Source organism: Girardinichthys multiradiatus, chromosome 21, assembly GCF_021462225.1.
Source record: "Girardinichthys multiradiatus isolate DD_20200921_A chromosome 21, DD_fGirMul_XY1, whole genome shotgun sequence".
Lineage (NCBI taxonomy): Eukaryota > Metazoa > Chordata > Actinopteri > Cyprinodontiformes > Goodeidae > Girardinichthys > Girardinichthys multiradiatus.
Genome location: NC_061813.1, coordinates 27,968,933 through 27,991,757, shown reverse-complemented (window position 1 = coordinate 27,991,757; position 22,825 = coordinate 27,968,933). Strand labels below are relative to the sequence as shown.

The window sequence follows — 22,825 nt, the reverse complement described above, 5'->3', positions numbered from 1 at the left end:
ACAAAAGGGATTTAATTATATATATATATATATATATATATATATATATATATATATATAAAACATCAATTCAATAGAAAAAAGACATGAATTAGTTCATCTGAAATGTTTGCATCATTTCTGCTGCAATTAAAACAATTGTGGAGAAAATATTTCTGTCAGCCTCTTGCTGCGCGGTCATTAGGGCAGGAGGCGTTGTTGAGTCCGCTGGGTGCGTGCGTTGGGACAGCCCCCCTGACTCATGCTGCACCAATCGCCTTTATCTGACCGGGATTAAGTGTCAAACAGAGTTCTTCTCTCACACTCCGGCGCACATCATCAACTTCTGAAAGTTGAGGAAAACAGGGCTGATTTCGTCTCCAGTTTAGCGGCCGCAGAGGCGACCAGGACGCGCACAAGGCCGAACCAATGGAGAAATCCAAAAACTTTCGAATCGACGCGCTTCTGGCAGTCGATACACCCAAGGCGCAGACCTCTCCGCTGGCACTTGTGACTTCCCTGTCCTCCGCTTCCTCCTCCTCCATCCCGTCGTCTAGAAGCGGATCGGCCCCGGAGCTCATAGCAGCCGCCGAGTCTTTACGCGCCGAGACGCCGCCGTCTCCGCCGAGGATTTCCACCTGCGGGCTCATTCCTAAACCGGGGTTCCTGAACAGCGCGCACGGCATGGTCGGACTACACCCGCAGAGCAGCGCGGGGATCCCGGCGCAGGCTCTCTACGGCCATCCCATGTACACATACTCCGCCGCTGCGCTCACGGGCCAACACCCCGCACTGTCCTACTCCTATCCGCACAGCTCGCATCACCACCACACCAGTGATCCCATTAAGCTGACGGCCAGCACCTTCCAGCTGGATCACTGGCTCCGGGTGTCCACAGCTGGGATGATGCTCCCAAAAATGTCCGATTTTAATGGTAAGTTGCAGCATTTTTATAGAATATCCTGATCATTTCTCTCTAGTTAAATTCATTAATACGTTTTTATTTTGGACTAGGGTAATGTTTGTTATTTAAATGTTCAGGTTTAACAACTAAATAAAGAAAAAGTTAATATTCAAGAAAATATGATATATAAAATATTTACTTAGGACATCAATAACATAAAACAAGTAAAAACAAATGAAAATACATAGCAAAAACAAAATAAAAATGTCAAAATACAAAATAAGATTTAAAAGAATCTGCAAATTGTTGTAGTGAATATCATCAGTGGTGGAAATAAGCAGTGCAGAGGTAGAAGTCCCTGGAGGAACTAAAAGTTCCAGTTATATATATATATATATATATATGTGTGTGTAAGGGCACACGTTTCCCACTACATTGTATCGCCTCGATGCAAAGGCTGTCATGCAGCGTTGGATTTTCTGCAGAGGAACTAAAATGGACAGATAATGGACAGTGGGGAAAGTGGCAGAGGAGTGTGAAAGCCACAGCCGACATGTGATTTGCTCAGCAGATACTGCCTTTTTGTGTCTGCTCTCTTTAGCAGATTTGTTCAAAATGAGGGGGGCAGAAAGTTTCTCTATATGATTTATGCCTGCATGGAAATTAATTTAAAGAACCTATGCAAGAGAGTCATTACAGCTACAGCATGGACATATATCAAAAATATATTTCTTTTTAACCATTAAAAGGGTCTTGCACAAAAATAAACCTTTTTGTGCAAATCTCATCATTTTGTCTTGCAGCTCAGACGCAGTCAAACCTGCTTGGGAAGTGCAGAAGACCGAGGACTGCATTCACCAGCCAGCAGCTGCTGGAACTGGAGCATCAGTTCAAGCTGAACAAGTATCTGTCGCGACCAAAGCGCTTCGAGGTGGCCACGTCGCTCATGCTTACAGAAACTCAGGTAATATAATCTGCACATTTTTTAAAAGTGATTGCATGATGCATGACAAAGGAAAACAACAAGGAGTTGAGGACCGGCTGTGTTTGCAAAAAATAAAATAGTACGTGCAACAACACTTAAAAACCTTAATTACAACAACTGGAGGTTAATGGACATGTTTCTTTATTAGTTAGAGCATTCCGTCTCTTTATTAAGTCAAGAAATATACACTGAAAGCAGAGTTGGTTTTTTTTCTACCCTATACATTACTAAAACAATTTTTAAACAATATTTCTCAGTAGAAATATGCAAGTTTAACAGTAATAGTAATAGTAACTTTAATAAATACATTCAATTACAATTTCTAACAGAATTCAACAAAATTAGTTAAATTCTAATTATCAAGATCATTTTATTCAAATTAACTCATTTGATTTATCAAACAAATTAGTTAGGCTCTAATTGGTTTTTAAATTGAATTAGAATAATAGATATTATTTGTCAGTTTTATTTCAATAATCAAATAGAGAAAGATAAAGCTAAAACATCAACTGTTTATAAAACCCAGGATAAAAGCATTTATGTCAAATTTCTCAATCCATAATTGTCTTCCTTAAGATAACAGCTAGCTTAGATTGGTACCAAACACGCTGGATTAGCCACATTTTCACGGCTACAGTCATTAGCTCACACAACGTTTTTATCAGGACTATCAACACCTTCACTGTGTCCTACGTCTTCCATGTGTATAAATAAACAAGAAATAAGACTAGATGTCTGATAAGGCATGAAAAGCTAAATTGGTAAAAAAAAAGTTCAAAAACCTACTCGAACAAGGTTGCGTATGAACAATTTCCATGACAACCACAGCTAAGAGGCCATGTTCCTTGCTAGGGTTTCTGTAACATAAGTATGTTTAGCTTGCCAGCAAGTTTAATTTCAGCATAAGCTGTTGATTCAGTTAGCCGTAACTGCTGCTAAAATAGTTAAAGCTTAACAGAGACTTCAAAAATCTATTTCAAACAAGGTGGTATGTTAAAGTTTTTCCCTGACAATCACAGCTAAGACATCCTATGCATTAGCAAAGACTTACACAAAGTTACAAAGTTCAGCTTGCCGTTAAGTTTTATTTTAGCATTAGCGCTGGGATAGTGCTTTGAGGTGGATATAAACTTTTAAAAATATATTTTAACAAGTTGACGTGTTAAACGTTTCCTTAACAACCACAGCTAAGAAGTGGTATTCATTTGCAAAGACTGCCTAAAAGTAAAGGAATTTAGCTTATGTGGAAATTTGACATCAGCATTGGCGCTGTTGCTAAGCTACCTAAATTCTTAAACATATTAGCCGTGCCATTCTCGGCAGGACACACCACAAATGAAAATTATGGCTAACTGAATCGGTTCAGTTTGGTTAAATTCTAATGTTACGGCTAACTGAATCAGTTCAGTTCGGTAAAATTCTAATGTTACAGCTAACTGAATCAGTTCAGTTCGGTTAAATTCTAATGTTACTGCTAACTGAGTCAGTTCAGTTCGGTTATATTCTAATCTTACGGCTAACTGAATCAGTTTAGTTTGGTTAATTTCTAATGTTACAGCTAACTGATTCAGTTCAGTCCGGTTAAATTCTAATGTTACGGCTAACTGAATCAGTTCAGTTCGGTTAAATTCTATTGTTACGGCTAACTGAATCAGTTCGGTTAAATTTTAATGTTACGGCTAACTGAATCAGTTCAGTCCGGTTAAATTCTAATGTTACTGCTAACAGAGTCAGTTCAGTTCGGTTATATTCTAATCTTACGGCTAACTGAATCAGTTTAGTTCGGTTAAATTCTAATGTTACAGCTAACTGATTCAGTTCAGTCCGGTTAAATTCTAATGTTACGGCTAACTGAATCAGTTCAGTTCGGTTAAATTCTATTGTTACGGCTAACTGAATCAGTTCAGTTCGATTAATTTCTAATGTTACAGCTAACTGAATCAGTTCAGTTCGGTTAAATTCTATTGTTACAGCTAACTGATTCAGTTCAGTCCGGTTAAATTCTAATGGCTAACTGAATCAGTTCAGTTCGGTTAAATTCTAATGTTACGGCTAACTGAATCAGTTCAGTTCGGTTAAATTCTATTGTTACGGCTAACTGAATCAGTTCAGTTCGGTTAAATTCTATTGTTACGGCTAACTGAATCAGTTCAGTTCGGTTAATTTCTAATGTTACAGCTAACTGAATCAGTTCAGTTCGGTTAATTTCTAATGTTGCAGCTAACTGAATCAGTTCAGTTCGGTTAAATTCTATTGTTACGGCTAACTGAATCAGTTCAGTTCGGTTAATTTCTAATGTTACATCTAACTGAATCAGTTCAGTTCGGTTAAATTCTAATGTTACAGCTAACTGATTCAGTTCAGTCCGGTTAAATTCTAATGGCTAACTGAACCAGTTCAGTTCGGTTAAATTCTAATGTTACGGCTAACTGAATCAGTTCAGTTCAGTTAAATTCTAATGTTACAGCTAACTGATTCAGTTCAGTCCGGTTAAATTCTAATGTTATGGCTAACTGAATCAGTTCAGTTCAGTTAAATTCTAATGAAAAGGTTTAAAATGCATTTGTTACCAAAAAATGGCAAATTTTTTATTCAATTCAATTTAAACTTTTAAATGTTACAAGTATTGAACATTATATTTACAAACCAACTTGCTCAATTTAAATTTACATAATTTTAATAGCTAAGATTTTTTACCCTTTTAAAATGCTTTTTGCAGTGTAGGTCCACAATTAAAGCCAGTCTAAACAAAGACGTTAAAGTTATGCTTAGTTAGTCTATTTGATTAAAGCCAACCTTTTAACCACAACAGATATGATAGATGACTTTATATCAATGTCTTTTTAGCTTCCAACCACACTTCCAGTGTGTTTATATATAAGGCAATAACATCTTTTCTATGCCAGTTCAACAAATTTTGCTCTGTGTTTTGATAACGTTTACAATTTTATCATTTTACAGGAGTGTATACTAAGAAAAGCCCAACTCATTAGTATGATGGCTTTACTTGATTGCTAATTATTATATTATAATATAAAAAATCAAAATACAGTTAATTTGATTTTGGCTTTTTTTTTGGGAATATTAATAAAACAAAATGTTTTAATTTAATTAAAACCAATAAAGCCCCATTCATGCATTTTTGGCGTACATTTGAATCAATATGTTTTAAAATATTTGTAAGATGACTTTGGCTTCAGAAAAGCGACCCCAACACCACCACATTGGTTGCACCTTAGATTACCGATTGTTTAATGATTATTTTTTAGAACCCCATATAGATTTAATATAAACCCAAAAAGTGAAACTGGCCAATTGGATAAGTTCATTATTATCACGACTTTACTTAATTTAAATTATGTATGTAAAAAATACACTCAATATTTTTTTTACATTTCTTCTGACAATCCACTGTCATAAGACCTCAGTAAGTTCAACACTATGGAATGGTGACTTTTACGCACATTTTACGCACTGTTAGCACATTTTAACGTTGTTTATTCCGAGCATTTAAACAGGCCGCACAGAAGTGACATGGCAACATGGGTAAACGGAAAATGCGTAGTGAAAAAAGCCAGGAAAATACATCTATTTATCTTTTAAAATGTCAAACTATATCAAATGAATAACACCTAAATGTTTATTCTGCAAACGCTGGGCGTCCATGAACACTTTTGGCTACGTAGGGTTAGCCAATCCTTGTCTTTATTTAGCCCAGAAAAATAAATAAATCGGACTCTGGTCAGTTTTAGCCTAACCATTTTATTAAAGTCAGGCTTGATAGTCCCACTTAGTAAACCACAATTCAACCATTTTTAGAGTAGTAGTTGTCTTTTTAGCCTTGGGGAGTATGACAAATTCACAACTTTTCTGTTATATCATTTTACAGCGGCTACTAAAAAAGACAAGCTGGATTTGCTCAAGATAGGATGGCATTACTTAATAATTGCTGACTGTTGCGTAATATTTTACATTTAATAAACAAGATGTTTGACAATGACTTTTCTTTCAGCATTAAAAACCTAATTGCTACGCAGATGGCTGATTTTACACACCTTTTACGCACCCTTTTAGTTAATTTGTGAAACATTTTTTGGCAGTCAGTGGAGTGGCATTTAATTAATTTAATTTTCTATTTATTATTGTAGAAGGGGATAAACGTAAAACTCTATCTTAAGATGCATTTTTATGCATTTTTTGTATGTGTTGTGTTCAATCTAGAATGGCGAGTGGGAAAGAAAGTGCTTTTATTTTTCTGTTTTCTTCTGCTGCCAAAAAGAGACGTGAAATGAAATAAGGTGTAAATGGAAAACTGTCTGAAAAGATCCGAGAAAAGTGATGTCCAGTAGCCGCTTGAATGCCTCTGTTAGATGAATTATTGACTTCTCTCCTCATCAGGTGAAGATTTGGTTCCAGAACAGACGCATGAAGTGGAAGAGGAGCAAGAAGGCCAAAGAGCAGGCCGCCCAGGAGGCCGAGAAGCAGAAAGGCACCAACAAGAGCGGCCAGGAGAAATCAGAAGGACTCGAACAGTCGGATTATCACAGCAAGACGGACTCAAAAAACGGTAGAATAAGAGACTTCAGGGACAGCGACGACGACGAAGGTGACAGTTTCTTGTACAACTCGTCGGACTGCTCTTCAGACGAGGAGCGAAATCATAACAGCGACGCCAGTCCGCAGCCTTAACTGAGCTGATCTTCAACTTACTGACTGAAGTTTCACTGTAAAAAAAATATATGCTGCAATGCAGTTGCATGCTATCCAAGATCTTTCCTATAAAAATATGCAAAAAATCTAACTGCGATGTTAAAAAAGAAGTAATAAATAACAAGGTCTGCATTTTCTTTAGGTTATACTCATTCCGCAACCACTGAATGAAGCCGTAAAGAGGATCAGAAGTGGTGAGATTCTGCTGTTACTGTATGTTTGGTTTGTCAGCAAAAAAAAAAAAAAAAAACATTGTTAGAGGCCATAAAACAAAATTATTCACAGCAATTTGACAAATGACGCGAAAAAAAAGTATTTTTCTATACTGTATTTATACAATAAACTGCTAATAGAAAATGCATGCAGAAATAATCTTTTAGGCTTTATCTTCCTGCAGATGATGTAAAATAGAATGTTATTTTTATTTTAAAATTAAAATCAGTTTATGTTTTGGCGCATTTATCTTTTTTTTTTTTTTTTTTTTTTTTTAAGAAACACAGTGGGTCATTCATGATTTACAGGGGGGTGTTTGAGCCTTGTGTTCCCTCTCTTTGCTCTGACAGCTCGGGTCATGGGAATCACTGTTAATAGCGCTGTCGGATCTGTGCAAACGGGCAGTGAGAGCAAACAGCGAGCAGGCAGTCAGACAGAGGAAACATTTCACACCACACCGGCAATAGGCTCGCATTGATACACCCTTTAAAAGGCATGTTACAGCCAGGAAAACATGGATGCTGCAGTTTGTTTTCCTAGACTGGAGTGGCTTTAAGGTAAGATTATCAGCTATTAATAATGTAAGATCTATTTCAAAGTTATTTCGCAGCCGATCAGATTGAATAAAAAGAACCTCAGCTTGTTCAATTTAAAAGGTATTATCCAGTGGTGTCACTTTTGTATGTACACTGACATTAAAAACCCAGTTGAGTAACGAGGTATGAATTTTGGCCACATCATTTCATGAAATAAAAAGATTTTTGTAAAAAGTTAACTGAAAAGTGAGAACTGTTGGTTAGGCGTGTAGACATTTTAGTCGATGACATCACAGGAGGCGCAGAAATCGAGCTAATCAGCCAAAATCAGCAATACCTATAATGGAGGAGCGACTTTTAACAGATTTCGCAATAGATTCTAACACCTCACATGTTTGACCTAGAGTTTGACTTCTATGACAGCCAAGCAATGATGGAGGCTTCCCTTGGATAGAAAACATGAAGCTAATGCTAACAATGACAGTGAATGCAGAAAACAAGTACACACATGTGAAGGAGGTTTCATTCTGAACTTTTTGGGGAAAAACCAGAAGAACAAAAAAGGAAACATTAATAACAGCTCTGATCAGTTACCTTTTGTGATGTTACCAGAGGCATGGAGGTTTGATTTTTGGAAAGGGTGGATTTTATCTTGATTTAATGATTACTTACAACAAAACATCTAAACAAAATAGAAAAACTCACCATAACATGTTGCTTTATAGGTAAATTAAAGTGAGATGGATTGACTTTACAGAAAAATCTGACTAGTAGGTTTAATAAAGTTTCTTGACACTTCTGTTTTTTGTCATGTTATTGTCTGAAAGGTCTGATTTTTAACTTTATCTTCTAACATGGTTTTAGAGGGAACCCCTGGTATTTTAGTCTGTCAATCTACAGCAACGGCAGATAGATCTTCACACCATTTATACCAGGTTTACTGAGTAATCTATTGGTTATCTTCAGCTGTTTGCTTTAGCATGTAATCTAAAGTTCAAAGGTCAGTGGGTAAAAATCAAGCTTTAGTGAGCTAAGAGATCTCTCTCCAAAAATCTTTCTTCTATGTTTCCGCCCTAATACAGTGCACTGAAAAAAAGTAATCATACCTAAAATCGACACATACACTACATTTTAAAAGTATTCATACACCCTAAACCTGAATTTTGTCACTATACAAAAACATACTTTAATATATTTTATTGGGATTTCATGTGATAGACAGACACAAAGTTGGGGATGATTCGGGTTTATGTATGGACCACATACAAATATCGTTTGATCTAAATCAGGGGTGTCCAAGCTTGTTGTCATGTGGATCACTGGATAGATGTGGTCCTGTTTTCTATGAAGTTGAAGAGAATTCAAAACGCCTGGCTATTAAAAGAAAAATACTTTGTGCTTAAAGCATTTTCCATTGTAAGAAGATTTTAAATTTATTGATAATAACTTTGCTCTAATTAAAAACAAAAAGTCTCCATCTACATAAACCAACTGTAGGTGGGCCTAATTTGTATCATACTTGAATTGTGGTAGGGGGGCCCGCACAAAATTAGTCCAGGAGCCGCAAATGGCCCCTGCGCTGCACTTTGGACACCCGTGATCTAAACCATCTTTTTGTTTTTCCGTTTGCTTCCTTGGCATTTCATTTATTCCACATGGAAAGCTAATTGCCTACATATTGCAGGGCTCCTTCGTCTAGAGAAGGGCTTTATAAAAATGGTATCCTAATTGCATGACTGATATTATGAAATCAAGAATTCATGGGGCATCAAAGTTACAGCTCACATGTATGAATTTATATGACCTTTATTCATTTAGATTGTATACGTGGTTGTGTGGGTAGGTGTGTGCACATTTGTCACCTGGAGGTGCAAAGTTGTCAGAATGGTGATAGGGTAGAAACCTCGTAACACTCAGTGCCCAAGAGAGGGCAGGTACACTCACCCCCCAGAAGGCTACTGCACCAGGCACCCCCACAGAATATTTGCAAACAGCCTTGGCACAATCCAAACCTTTATATTGTGGCTGTATGTTTAGGTACATTGTCTGGCTGAAAGACCAGCCACCTTCTCATGTTCCAAGTTTTCTGTAGGTTTTCCCTGTATTCAGTTCCATCAATCTTTCTGTCAACACTGACTGTGCATTCCACGCTGTAAGAAAACATCCCACAGCATGATGGTGCCACAACTGTGTTTCACAGTAGGGAGGGTGTGTTCAGGATGATTTACAGTCATAGTTTTATGCAATACACATGACTTCTGAAGGCAATTTATTTTATTTAGCAATATAGTAATAAATAGGGTCTGAAAACATAAGCACGGTTCACTTTTTAGAACTTTATTTGTGAAGAATTTTCAAAGTCATCAAATATTTTCCTTCCAACATAATGCAAAATCACAATAAAAACTTTTGATGGCTGTGGTTGTAATATGACAAATTGTGAAGAGGTTCAAGGGATGTGAATACTTTTGCTGTTAATATTTTTTTAACCTCATAGCCATCATCATCATGTGTGGCTTTAATTGGGAAAAACTCTGACTTCCCATCAGCAGCAGCCCATTTTATGAACTACAGACAAACATTTGATCTGGTTGACCCTGGTGGCCAGTTCCTGACCCCACTGACTGCCCGCCCTCCGGCTTTAGAATAATACTGGCATTGACAAAGCTAATTTATAGGAGCAAGTATCAAATGTAACAGAATGACTCTGCTATGCAAACCATGTGTCAGCAGGCAAACAGGACAGGCCATATTCATCGTCCCCGGGTCATATTGTCAGGGCGTGTAAACACCAAATGAGTAGCGCCGAAACCCCTCATTGTGGAAGTTAAAAAGCACAGCAAAGTGGAAAAGTCTACAAAAGGGTAAATATGAAGACAAGACAGAATTAAATTAAACAAGATTTTCCATTTTATGAACAAATATACAAAGATAAACTGATCATTTATGTTACAGGTAAAAACCTAACATTTTTTGTTCTTATCAAAGTATGCAATATGTTTTAGTTTGTTGCAGCAGAACTCCAGACGAGGATCTCAGCCCTACACTTCAAAACCACACTAAGATTTTACTGTGTTTTTAGGTCTTTCCTTGAGGATTTATCTCTGGCTAACAAGCTTGCGATCACAATCACAGCATACACGGGTCTGATTTACAGTTTGAGCTTGGCGTCTTTGGTCTCCATGGCTTTGGTGGCGACCTGAGCACGCTCCTGCAGTAATGTGGCATGCTCGGTGGGTCCGTGAGGCTGGGAGTTCTTCAGGAGGAAGTGGCTGATGAAGAGCTTCAAGCCCTCCCGAAGCATCCCTAGCTTAGGAATTCCTGAAATCCTGGTAAGGTGGAGAACTGAGTTATATTTGTTATCAGACTTTCACAAAGTGTAAAGAAGAAACATTTTACATAAAGTTTCAGGTAGGGTCATTTCAGTTTATCATTTAAAAATAACATTTTACAATACTGGGAACCTTTCAACATTTTATCATGTTACAACTCCAAACTTTAAATAAATTATATTGGGCTTTTTGTGATAGACCAACACAAAATAATGTAGTGTTAAACGGTAAGGAAAATTATCCATGGTTTCCAAAATGTCTTTAAAGAATGTCTCTTGGCTGCTTCTCAGATAAGTGCTCTCCTTCCCCAGCCTGTGAGTTTAGCCGGACGTTCATGTCCTAGTAGGTCTGTAGTTGTGCCATACAGTGCTCAGTGAGATGTTCACAGCTTCTGATATTTATTTATGACCGTACCCTGCTTTAAAGTTCTCCACAACTTTACTGTCTGCTGTGTTGCTTGGTTTTCCTGATACCGCTGGTTCATTAATGTTTTCTAAGAAACCTCTGAGGTCTTCAGGGAGCAGATGCATTTATAATGACATCAGAATCATGAATCATGAAGGGGCTGAACACAAATGCAAGCCACACTTTCTGTGGTGCTTTTTGTTATTTCCCTGCGTGTTGATCTAACACATAAAATCCTAATTAAATACATGAATGTTTTTGGTTGTAATGTGACAAATTTAAGTTCAAGGTTTGTGAATACTTTTGAAAGGAAGTGTATGTGTAGATTTTAATCATGACCAACAGCAAGAGCCTGGAGAACCCTAGTAATTCTGTATGTTTAACCTGTAACAACATAAATGTTTACTGTTTATCTGATACAGATAAAAAAAAAAAAAAAGCTCACCTCCCAAATATGCTGGCTATCTCCTCCGGCTCAGTTTCTTTGAGCAGTTTCGTCAGCACCTGACGTAACAAGCGCACCGTGGGCTTATCTAACTCCCCAAACTCTATCACCTACACAACGAAAGAAAAATAACAACGTAAAATGTATGTTTTAAACGATTTATGGCAGAACACGGTGGGACAGAATAAATTACTCACTTTAAGGATGGAGAGTGAGAGGCATTTCCTCTGAAGAAAGCGAGTCAGCAATTGGACCAGATTGGTAAATGCACCGCTGGGAAGGTTAGACAGCTCTTTGAATTTGTCCCATAAGCAGAACTGGAACGTCATCTAGGAACCAAAAACTGTTATTTGGTATATTAAAAAGTACATTATTTTACATTTCATCATTTAGCATAAATATGCAATTGACTTATACAGGTGATGGTTTCAGCACATATTTGTGCACACATCCATGCATACAAATAAATTATTAAAAGGTGCTCCAAAGTTGTTTTGTACAAGAATCCACTATTAATAAAGTGGGGCTGCAGACTGCAGTCTGCACTTTAAGTACTGTGCAAAGATTTTGAGTCATACCTTTATTACTTTTTAATTTACTTGTTAAGAGCCAGAGTTCCTCAATACTTTAGAGTCAAAATCTGGATGCTCTTTCAGTCATTTTCTGTCCAGACTTTTTTTAGACGACTGTGGTTTGCAAGTAAAACCACTAAACTGGGGCAGCTTGAAGTATAAGCAAACTTTTAGACTACTTTGGGCCTCTTTTCCACCTGAGGACTACAAAAACAGATTTAAACTCTCAAAGGACTTGATGACAAAAGCACCAGTTGTACACATTAAGAGATGCATCTCAATATGTTGAAATATCAGTGAAAAATACATTTATTTTAGTAAGTCAATTTAAGAAAATCTAGCCTCAAATGTTTATTCTGTTAATCATCATGGATTACAGATTATGAGAACCCAAAATTCAGTTTCTTAGAATATTAAATAAGACTAACTAAAAAAGGCTTCAACTTCCTGTTTCTTGTGTACCTTTTTGTACAACACTTTTTCCCTCCCCTCAACCTTCCATGCTTGGAATAATTCATCTGTGGCCAGCCAGCTGCTTTAGCGAATGCCTTTTAAAATTTATATAATTATTTTTATTATTATTATTAGACAATTGGTATTATTAAAAATATTTTTCCACAATGTTCTGTAGGTGAACACTGTAAAGTATGCTGGCTCTAGGGTATCAAAAAACACAAAGCAAAGTTTGCTATGATAAAACTTTGGTCAGGGTTCTGGTAATCTCAAACAGTGTTCAGAAACACAAGGAACTAGTATAGGGTGGAATTTAAAAACCTTAGAAAATAATACACAATAAAATGAAGTTATACACGAGATCTGAGAGTTTTCATCATTATTCATCTTCAAATTTCATCAAAATACTTGCCTACCAAGATTAAATAAACTGATACTCAATGAACAAGTACATGAGTATGAAATGGTTTAAGGTTACAAAATCAAATGAGGAAAACATTTTGGAAAATGCAAGACATGAAAAAAAAAAAAAAACGAGTTCAATTGTCTTTCTGAAATCCTTGAAATTTTAATGTGTTTTTATTTTTGTCCTCTGGTGTTCGTTTCTCTTCTAATTAAATGTCTTCATAAATGCTAAGAAAAACGCATTGAATCTTTATCTTGCATCTAAGAAAATATCTTCAATAATTTATCAATGATTTTTGTGTGGGCCAGACTTCAGACAGTTCCCTCAGAACTACGAGTTAAATCTGGACATCGTTTGAGGTAAAAGGTTGACTTTCAGAAAACGGTAATTGACTACATCTCCATCAGGTGGACATGTGAAGAGCAAACATTCCCGGCAGCTCCATTTAAAGGTCTTTGATGAGGGACAATGGCGCTGGTCTGATATGAGCTGCTGGCTAACGTGGCAGTAATGCAGGAAGTGTGGTCTCACAGCTCCACTGTTTGCACTCAAATCAGGAGCGAGAGGTGTTGGTGTCTCCCACACTGCAGAGGTGAACTGGAGGCCACAATCAGATCGCACACAAACACAGACTGGGGGGTCATTTAAATGTGTAAGTGATGATTTATATAGCATGCTTCATAAATTCAAAATGTAGCTGAAAGGGTCATGGACATCCAGTAATTCAAATAATAGAACAATAAACAGTGTTATACATTGTTTCATGTAACTATAGTTACATGAAACAATGTATAAGTTCAAAATCTTACAAAATGTAACAAAATAATTTTAATAATATAAATAGGAAAACAAGACTATGATTTTACTAATACAATAAAATACTATTTTAATACGAATGAGTAAGCTTCCCTAATTTTATATAAAGTATATCAGGTAATTACAGTTAATTAATAGCTATCCACTAATTTTTCTATTGTCTAGACTAACTCATCTGACACTGATTACAGTTTAAACTTCAGAAATTATTTTTTAAACTAATATAATGTGTAATTATGCATGTAATCTATGATATATTCCATGCTTCGCATTATCCGTACCTGGAAGCGTCGATCTTGGGAGCAGAATTTTTCTCCGAGAACTGCGTAAAATGCGTTGAACGATTTCTCCTGCAGACAGCAGTCCACCAGAACATGGACAATCTCTCTCTCCTGCTTGTCCTTCAGACCCATCCTTCACCAAGAAAAAAACAAACAAACAAAGAGCTTCACAAAAAAAGATCTAGCTTAAAGTGGACCGGACTACTGGAAAATAGCTAACCTTAATCCTTTTGGAGAAATGAACTCTATAAAAGGGCAACCATGTGAGCCGAAACAAACCTCAGCAGTTTCTCAAAAGCATCCAGGTAGTCCTCACTGGTCATGAGGACACAGAAAATGTTTCTCCTGACTTCAGTGTTCATCCTCTGTTTCCTGGCCAGCTCCAACACTTTATGGCTGAACTGAGGGAAATAAAAGACAGTAAACGGGAAAAAACAATCAGCATTGTATGTTTGGGTTTGCTTATCCGTATGTCTTCAGCAGAGGATCATAACGTGACGTTCAGCTCAACGGTGTTTGGCACCAGCCACAAGTTAAATGTTTGAAATTTCTTAAAAGCTAATGTAAAATTGTATTGAAAAATCTGTGATGTATGTATAAGTCTGTCAAAGAATATATTTAGTTATAATTTCCACCTCCTCCAGCTTCTTTTTTTTATATTTGCAGGAGCGGATGGGTATATCGCTGTACGTAGTTAACTAAACTTTCAATATTATAACAATAATTACATACAATAAATTAAAAAGAAAGTGGCACATCTCCTAAACCTCCCAACCTAAAGCCTTATTGAAAATCATAAAATACAAACAAATATATCTATTCTTTAACTATAAACCAGTTTATGTACATTTACCGACACCTTCCCCTGATTTTCATTCTTTTTTGTCGTTTTCCTTTTGTTCTATTCTCTTCTCTGGGTTTTTGTTATTCTGTATTAAAATAATCAATTTCAATAACTATATCTTTAAAAAATATTAAAAACAAACCAAATGAGATATGACACATTAACTACATTCAATTTGGTACAATTAGCTGTTTAACATCATGAATAAAAAATAAATAGAACAGGGCTTTATAATTAACATTCAATACTAATTTAGAGCGTCTTAGCTGTATCAGGTTTTGGGTTCATTTTCAGGATATCTTTATTCAACCCTCTTAAATCTGATGCCCCTAAATAAAGTCCAGTGAAACCAACTGCCTTCAGAGTTTACTTTGTGAACCTGTGAGTAATTTAATCTCAATGTTATGGAAAGGTCTCAGAAGTTTGTAAAAGCATTATGAAGACCAAAGAACACATCATACAAGTCAGGGATAAAGCTGGGGAGATGTTTAAAGCCGAACTGCATTCATAAACGATATCCAAAGCTGTAAATGTAAGTGGTGCTGTTTAAAGTTTGCCACAAGCCATGCATGGAAGAAGGTGCTCTCGTTAGGACCGACTGTTATTGAACATTATGGCCTACTTGCCAACTCATCATGTGTGGCGGAAAAAACACACCATCCCTACAGTAAGGTATGGTGAAGGCAGCATCATGCTGTGGGGCTGCTCTGTTCAGCAAGGAACGAGGCAGCTGGTTGGAGATGACAAAAAGATGGATGGAGCTAAATACAGGGCGGACCTGGCAGAGAAGCAGTTATAGGCTGCAAAAGACTTGTAAAGTCTATCATTATCCTTCCACTACACGATTATGCACCACTTTCAGTTGGTCTATCGGAAACAAAAGACCCCCCAAAATACACAGATGTTTTGGTTATAACAACACATAAAGTGAAAAAGTCCAAATGGTGTACATTCTTCTTGGCACGGGATTAATAATTTGTAAAAGACTGGTTTGGTTTGGTGGTATTGACTGAATCATTAAACGGCAAGGAGCTACAAGAAATGTGGGACAAGATGCAGAGAGTAAGTAGAGATAATAAGAAACACTCTTCAGTCGTAATTTTTTAAAAGCATCAGAATACACTTTGACTGAATCATTCCTGTCATACACTTAATATTACACAACTCTATTACTCTACCTGCCCTTGGGCATCGCTCTGCTTAGCGGTTGTCTCATCTTGTTTGCTGATCATGGGCGCTCCGCTCCACGACGAGCCGACGATCCACCAGCGGCCCACCTGCTCTGCTTTCAGGATGTTTTCCAGAGACACCCTCAGTTTCAGATCACTGCCTCCAGCAATGCTGTGGATCTGAGAGTCAAACATCCACCAGCAATTAGTAACATTGAATTCATGTAAAAGGCTTAAAATAAAAATAAAAACAAATGTGGTTAGAGTTATAAAAAGTCAACTTGAATGCAACACTGTCGACTTTAAGGTTATGAAAGTGAGACTCTGGTGCCACCTGTTGGTAACATAAAATACTACAAACGGTAGCAAAAAAGAGAAGGATCCCTTAGTGGTCAGACAAAATATGGAATTAGATTTAAATATTTTAAAGATCTGGCTAAGTATGAAAAATAGAATATAGGAAAATATTTGGAATTCCAGACTTTTTCCCACTTGCCATTCTCTGAAAGCTGTGGTCATCCTTTCGTCCATCTCTTACTAACAGCCTCTATGTTTATGCATAGCGAACTTTAGTCTTTTGTTATTTAAAAACTGGCTAAAATGACTTTAAACTATGGAATTACGAATCACAATGAACATGTAGAGGAACCAGTAAATATAGGTCAACCTGGTCTCATTATCACCCACCAGAGTCCTCTGCAGCTTCCTCAGTCTCTCCACGGGCTCTGGATCATAGCCCGGGATCTTCCTCATATCGTTGTTCTTTAAAGCCAACATGGTTTCCAGCATGAATCGCACCTGGAGATAAGTTGACAAATCTTTTAGCAGCCTCTTAGGTTTACACGTCAAAATCAAGCAAAGTTCACAATGCAATGATCAGCTTAAGATATACTGATGTTGTGAAAGTGAGCTTTAAGTGAAAAGTAAAGAATAATTTTGAGTGGCCCACCCTGGTTTGATCCTTGAACTTTGTTCCCATGTCATTGGCCTTACGCTGAGCTTCAGAGATGAGCTCCTTGAGACCGAGAGCATCGTCCTTCCTCAGGGCAAAGCCGACGTTTCTCAGTACAAACAGAACTAACTCGATGTCCTTCTCCATGAACGTTCCCACTAGTAGTTTCAGAATGTCAAATATGAGGACAGAATGCACCACCTGGAAGTTATAGAGGTGAGCGACGATGGCGATGAGGTTGTCGCACTCTTTGCTCTCGGTGGAGATGTTGTAGACCTCATCAAACCTGCGCACAACTGTCTCGAGAAAATGGGCTCCTACCTGGAATGGGACACAATGTGATTAGCTTAAACCGACATGTAACACACTAGTGACTTAAGTTAAATAGTACATTCAGGGTTCCTACACAAGTAAAAAATATCCCACAGTCAGAATTCAATCCCTTTCAGAGCTGAGGTTTTAATTATGGAACCAGCAGGCCGTACGGACAACTGGAGGGACAAAGGAAGAAATGATGAATGTATAAATGGATGGAAGAATAATGGATGGCTTGACGGACGGAACAAACTGACAAATGACAAGATCGCTCCTATGTGCAAATTTTTGCATATTTTTAGACTATTAAAGACTAAGCAGGAACCCTGTACAATAATCCCAAAGGAAAATTAAACTTACCATCCACTTTATTAGGTACACCTATCCAACTGCTTGTTAACACAAATTTCTAATCAGCCAATCACATGGCAGCAACTCAATGCATTTAGGCATGTAGACATGGTCAAGACGATCTGCTGCAGTTCAAACCGAGCATCAGAATGGGGAAGAAAGGTGATTTAAGTGACTCTGAACGTGGCATGGTTGTTGGTGCCAGACGGGCTGGTCTGAGTATTTCAGAAACTGCTGATCTACTGGGATTTTCATGCACCACCATCTCTAGGGTTTACAGAGAATGGTCCGAAAAAGAGAAAATATCCAGTGAGCGGCAGTTCTGTGGGCGCAAATGCCTTGTTGATGCCAGAGGTCAGAGGAGAATGGCCAGACTGGTTCCAGCTGATAGAAAGGCAACAGTAACTCAAATAACCACTCGTTACAACCAAGGCATGCAGAAGAGCATCTCTGAACGCACAACACGTCGATCCCTGAGGCGGATGGGCTACAGCAGCAGAGGACCACACCAGGTGCCACTCCTGTCAGCTATAAGAACAGGAAACGGAGGCAACAATGTGCACAGGCTCATCAAAACTGGACAATAGAAGATTGCAAAAACGTTGCCTGGTCTGATGAGTCTCGATTTCTGCTACGACATTCGGATGGTAGGGTCAGAATCTGACGTCAGCAACATGAAAGCATGGATCCATCCTGCCTTGTATCAACGGTTCAGGCTGGTGGTGGTAGTGTAATGGTGTGGGGGATATTTTCTTGGCACACTTTGGGCCCCTTAGTACCAATCGAGCATCATGTCAACACCACAGCCTACCTGAGTATTGTTGCTGACCATGTCCATCCCTTTATGACCACAGTATGGACCAAACTCTCTGAGGAATGTTTCCAGTACCTTGTTGAATCTATGCCACGAAGTATTAAGGGAGTTCTGAAGACAAAAGGGGGTCCAACCCGGTACTAGCAAGGTGTACCTAATAAAGTGAACGGTGAGTGTATAAATGTTATCCTGATGATTGACAAAAAACACCAAATTAAAATCAAATCTGTATGAACATAACCATTAACTGGAGGAACCAGTCAGTGCTTTCTACATATTGCAAAGAGCTTTAACTCAGATGTTAAATCATTTAAAGGAAGCAGATATTTTTGAAAAATGGCCCAAAACCAATAATGAATAACCAAATTTAATTTGAAGAAAATAAGTGTCTACTTCTCCACACACTAAAAGGTGTGGAGAAACTGCTCATGTCCTATTAATGCAGCAAAGGTATAAATAAACACAGATATAACATCTGGAAAACCTACAGTCCTGCTCTCAGAGCTCCTCGCTCTCATTTCAAATCCAAAGAACTTGAAGCAAAGAACTGAAGGCCCTTACCTCCAGCCCCACGGCATGATGAAGGACGCTGACAAGAAGCACATGCTCCATCAGCAGTCTGTCGGGCATCAGGGTTGGAGTGACACAGGCTGCAAGCAACACGTCCGTCAGGGTGTCGTTCATGTCCTTCCTGCTGCAGCTCATGTACAGCTCCTCCAGCTGACCGCAGATAAAAGCCATGTTGGGCTCACTCAGCCTGAAAATGTTACATTGATGAGAATAAAGTACATTCCTGAGACTGAAGATTTTAGTATAGGAAACCTGGGATGAGGAATGGGATGCCAGCATAAAGACTGTAGGACGTTGTACCTACTATCGGTTTTTGGTCATTTAAAAGATGAAGGAAAATCTATAAAACTGTCTCACTTATAAGTACCAGCTGTGTTTATTGCAAACCAGAAGTAAGACGAGTTTTGAAGTGTACCATTTCTCCTCGAACATTATGGAAAGTTTACCTTGTATATGGTTTACTGGCATTAAAATAGTGTTGAGGTCAGGGCCATTCTAAGCCAGTTTAGATGGATATTTGGAATCATTGTCCAAATGTCAACCATGTGAAAGTAACTCATAATCATATGAAGAAAAACTGGTTAAGAAAAACATGTTACTCTCTACAGCGAATTTACTGCTAAGGGTCTGTTTTTGCTGCCAATGGTGCGGCTGCATTGCACAACGTGGATGGTCCAAGTCAACCCCTTAAAAAAAAGAAATGTTCAAATGCATAATTAAAAGCCATCGTTTTAGCGTGACATTCATGCCGATAATTACTGTATGGCACAAAATGCAGTGACTATATTTCAGATAAATCTTTAAGAATATTAATTAAAGCAAAGTTAAAAAATAAAAATAAAGGGATTTTTCACTTTTTGTGATTTTTTTTTACTACATTCTTGATTGATTTGGTCTATCTTTAAAATTGATATATCAGAACATTGCTAAAACTGGCATGTAATTGATTAAAGTCAGAGGATTCATGAATATTTGATATGTATATGTTAAGGACTGAAGTTAATGATTGGTTTCATAAAATAAAACTGGAAAAAAAATATCTTAATACATGGTAATATATAAAAGATTTGTTATTGTCCAACACTGAGCAAGTTATTTATCAGAATTGATGGTGCTTCCGATTCCTGACACTCCTACGACTGGATGATATCTTTTCAAAAAACCCAATTTCCCAATATATGAAATGGAATAAATTTGAACTATTTAAATTTTTTTTTTCAAAAAATAGAAAGAGACTTAAATCAACTTCAAAAGCATTTAAGGGATTAGGAAGTCTGAAATTAATTGGGTATAGTATAGTATGGTGAGGGCTGCAGTTAATGACGGCATTAATAAAAAAATGAATAAAATATTGTAATACATGGCATTCTGCAAATGATATGTTTTGGTTTTCAAATGGAGCATCTTATTTACAACCATGAGCCCAAAAATAAAGATTTATTACAAATAGAGTTGCTGCAGATTTTTGGACATTCCCAGACTCGGACAATGCTCCCACTCTACACCCCCAACTCGCATGTGTGGTGGGATAAAACACAACTTCTTGTAATTTACCTGAAAACTGGCATTTAAGGTGTTAGAAATCAGAAAAGCTATTATTATTTGTATTGTATGGCAATGACTGAAGTTAATAATGCCATTCATTTAAAATAAATTTAACAAGATATATCCACATGTAATATATCCATAGCAATCTTTAACAGAGCATTTTTGTGTCAAAAGGTGAAAGGTGGTGCACAAAACGAGGAGACCCTGAAAGGTTAAGTATTCGAAGCTACTTGACCATATTTTATTGTCTGAATGCTGCAGGAGCGTTACCTGTTCAGCAGACCTTTCACCTTCCTTTTCAGCTTTTCCAGCTCAGCTTTGCGTTTGTCATCTCCGGTATTTCGCAGCTGAGGGGGGACATACTTGCCGGTGTTTGAAGTGCCCTTTGAAAAGTGATTGAACAGACACCATAAAGAAGATGCCAATATTGGAAAACTATAAACAACCATGTTAAGAATCTGAACTCACAGCTTCTGATGTTGTGACAGGATGGAAAGATTCTTCCTCGGTTTCAGCACCACCATCGCTTTCGTTCATATCATTATCCTCATCCATCTCCTCCTCCTCTACTTCTTCCTCTTCATCTTCCTCACTCCCTATCTCTGCCTCTTCAGCACCATCACTTCCCTCACTCACCATCTCGTCCTCAACTTCCTCGTCTTCACCTGACACAGGAGAGTCATCCTCATCCAGCCTTTCAAAGTTCTCTTTAGCAGTGTCCATGTCCTCATCTTCATCATATTCCTCATCGTACATCCCTGCTCCCGATGAGCCGGAGTCGAGCACTCCCAGGATGTAATCTAGTCCATCACTCACAAAGGACTGAGGGAGACTTTTCTTGTTTTTCCTTTTGTTTAATCCAAGGCATCGCTCCAGCTTCTTTATCTCCCTGTCCTCTTGCTCATTTGCCTCCAGCAGAGCCATTTTTCTGGATTCTTGAAGCTTGTTCATGTTCTTGCCTTTCTTGGAGGTGGATTTAGATCTAGATGAGTCTGATTTCTCTGTAGGGACATCCGCAGGCTTCTTTAAACGGGTTTTTGTCAATTCCTTTTTTGATTTATCCGTTTTCTTCTTCTGAACCTGCTGCTGGTTCCCAGAACTGACTTCTATCTTTTCAGCAACATCGGAGTTAAATCCGGCGCTCTTTTTCCCTTCATAATGACTTTTCATCTTGGCCTTTTTGAGCCTTCTCTTTTCTTTGCGTAGCTCCTTTCTGCTTTTGGCTTTCACGGATCGCAGCCTCTGGTCCCCGTCTGCTTCTTCCTGACCACTTTTACTTTGAACAAACTCATCCACCGCACTCCTGTACTTCTGCAAGACCGCATTCCCTTTCTTTTTCTTGTTCTTCTGCCTCCATTTCCCCCCTTTCATTTCTACAAACAGCCTTTAACTGGATACAGTTAGCTTAACGAAGTTAACTCAAACCGGCGACACTAAAATGTGAAGCACAAATAGCTACAGAAATGATTAAAATGTTTACTATTTTGGTCAAATAAATACCTGAAACTGCACATGGATCTCCATGAGGAAAGGGTTGTTGATATAACACGTGACTATTTACTTCCAGGTTAAAAAATACGCTAAAGAGATACGTCAATGAGTCCGCCATATTGGGAGGGGAGACGCTGGCCAGTAAACCAGTCAAGTGAACGGAAAGAAGGGTTAGATTAACTAGGTGGTGTTTAAACATTTTTTGTCTCCGATGAATTAAAAGCTTGCTTGAGGGAGAGGTAAATTCCTCACAAATCCACAAAAACAGCATCTGTCACAGTGCGGTGGGGTTTGTAAGAAAACTAGTTAACCCTTCGGGTACTTTAAAATCCAAATATTATATGATATAATTTTTGACTACTTTAAACATGCTGATCTTTTGAAACTGCATATGCCTGAAATATTTATAGCACATGGTTATGATGTTTTTCTGAATAATTTCCAGCACATTTACTTAAATCCAAAGTTTTTAGAAAATAAAAAAGCATTAAAATATTAAAATTGTTCCCATAAAATACATTTCTGTTTCATTTGCGCATTATAATTATTATGTTCAGAGATGAGTCAGTGATTGGCAGAGACATTGAGTTTGATGCATCATTACTATTTTTTAGTCATTTATTTATTTATCTGCATTGTCAGAAAACTCAAGTTCCAAACAATTTTTGCTTCCTACAGTCTGATATTTTCCTCTTCATACATGTCTGTCTTTTAGAACTACTTATACAATAATA

The 22,825-nt window shown here is 37.6% G+C and overlaps 2 protein-coding genes across 2 annotated transcripts; one reads left to right on the top strand and one right to left on the bottom strand.

Annotated features, from left to right (window-relative positions):
* Positions 1-315: 315 nt before the first annotated feature.
* Positions 316-7,036, top strand: mnx1 (motor neuron and pancreas homeobox 1). Its single transcript, XM_047350291.1, has 3 exons — positions 316-913; positions 1,687-1,847; positions 6,267-7,036. The coding sequence occupies exons 1-3, from the start codon at positions 409-411 to the stop codon at positions 6,555-6,557; spliced, it is 957 nt and encodes a 318-aa protein (XP_047206247.1). The 5' UTR covers positions 316-408; the 3' UTR covers positions 6,558-7,036.
* Positions 7,037-9,643: 2,607 nt separating this feature from the next.
* On the bottom strand, positions 9,644-22,161 carry nom1 (nucleolar protein with MIF4G domain 1). The gene is made up of 11 exons (XM_047348931.1): positions 21,069-22,161; positions 20,871-20,983; positions 19,044-19,239; positions 17,000-17,323; positions 16,738-16,848; positions 16,060-16,230; positions 14,317-14,438; positions 14,038-14,170; positions 11,707-11,838; positions 11,510-11,619; positions 9,644-10,656 (listed from the first exon to the last, which is right to left on the bottom strand). The coding sequence occupies exons 1-11, from the start codon at positions 21,969-21,971 to the stop codon at positions 10,479-10,481; spliced, it is 2,493 nt and encodes an 830-aa protein (XP_047204887.1). The 5' UTR covers positions 21,972-22,161; the 3' UTR covers positions 9,644-10,478.
* Positions 22,162-22,825: the final 664 nt, after the last annotated feature.

Excerpts from the sequence above, each read along its gene's own strand:
- mnx1 (XM_047350291.1), top strand. The coding sequence starts at position 409 with ATGGAGAAATCCAAAAACTTTCGAATCGACGCGCTTCTGGCAGTCGAT. Across the intron at positions 914-1,686 it reads AAAAATGTCCGATTTTAATG|CTCAGACGCAGTCAAACCTG; the intron begins GTAAGTTGCAGC and ends TTTGTCTTGCAG. Across the intron at positions 1,848-6,266 it reads TCATGCTTACAGAAACTCAG|GTGAAGATTTGGTTCCAGAA; the intron begins GTAATATAATCT and ends TCTCCTCATCAG.
- nom1 (XM_047348931.1), bottom strand. The coding sequence starts at position 21,971 with ATGAAAGGGGGGAAATGGAGGCAGAAGAACAAGAAAAAGAAAGGGAAT. Across the intron at positions 16,849-16,999 it reads AGTTCAAGGATCAAACCAGG|GTGCGATTCATGCTGGAAAC; the intron begins GTGGGCCACTCA and ends ACTTATCTCCAG. Across the intron at positions 16,231-16,737 it reads GGAAGCTGCAGAGGACTCTG|ATCCACAGCATTGCTGGAGG; the intron begins GTGGGTGATAAT and ends TTTGACTCTCAG.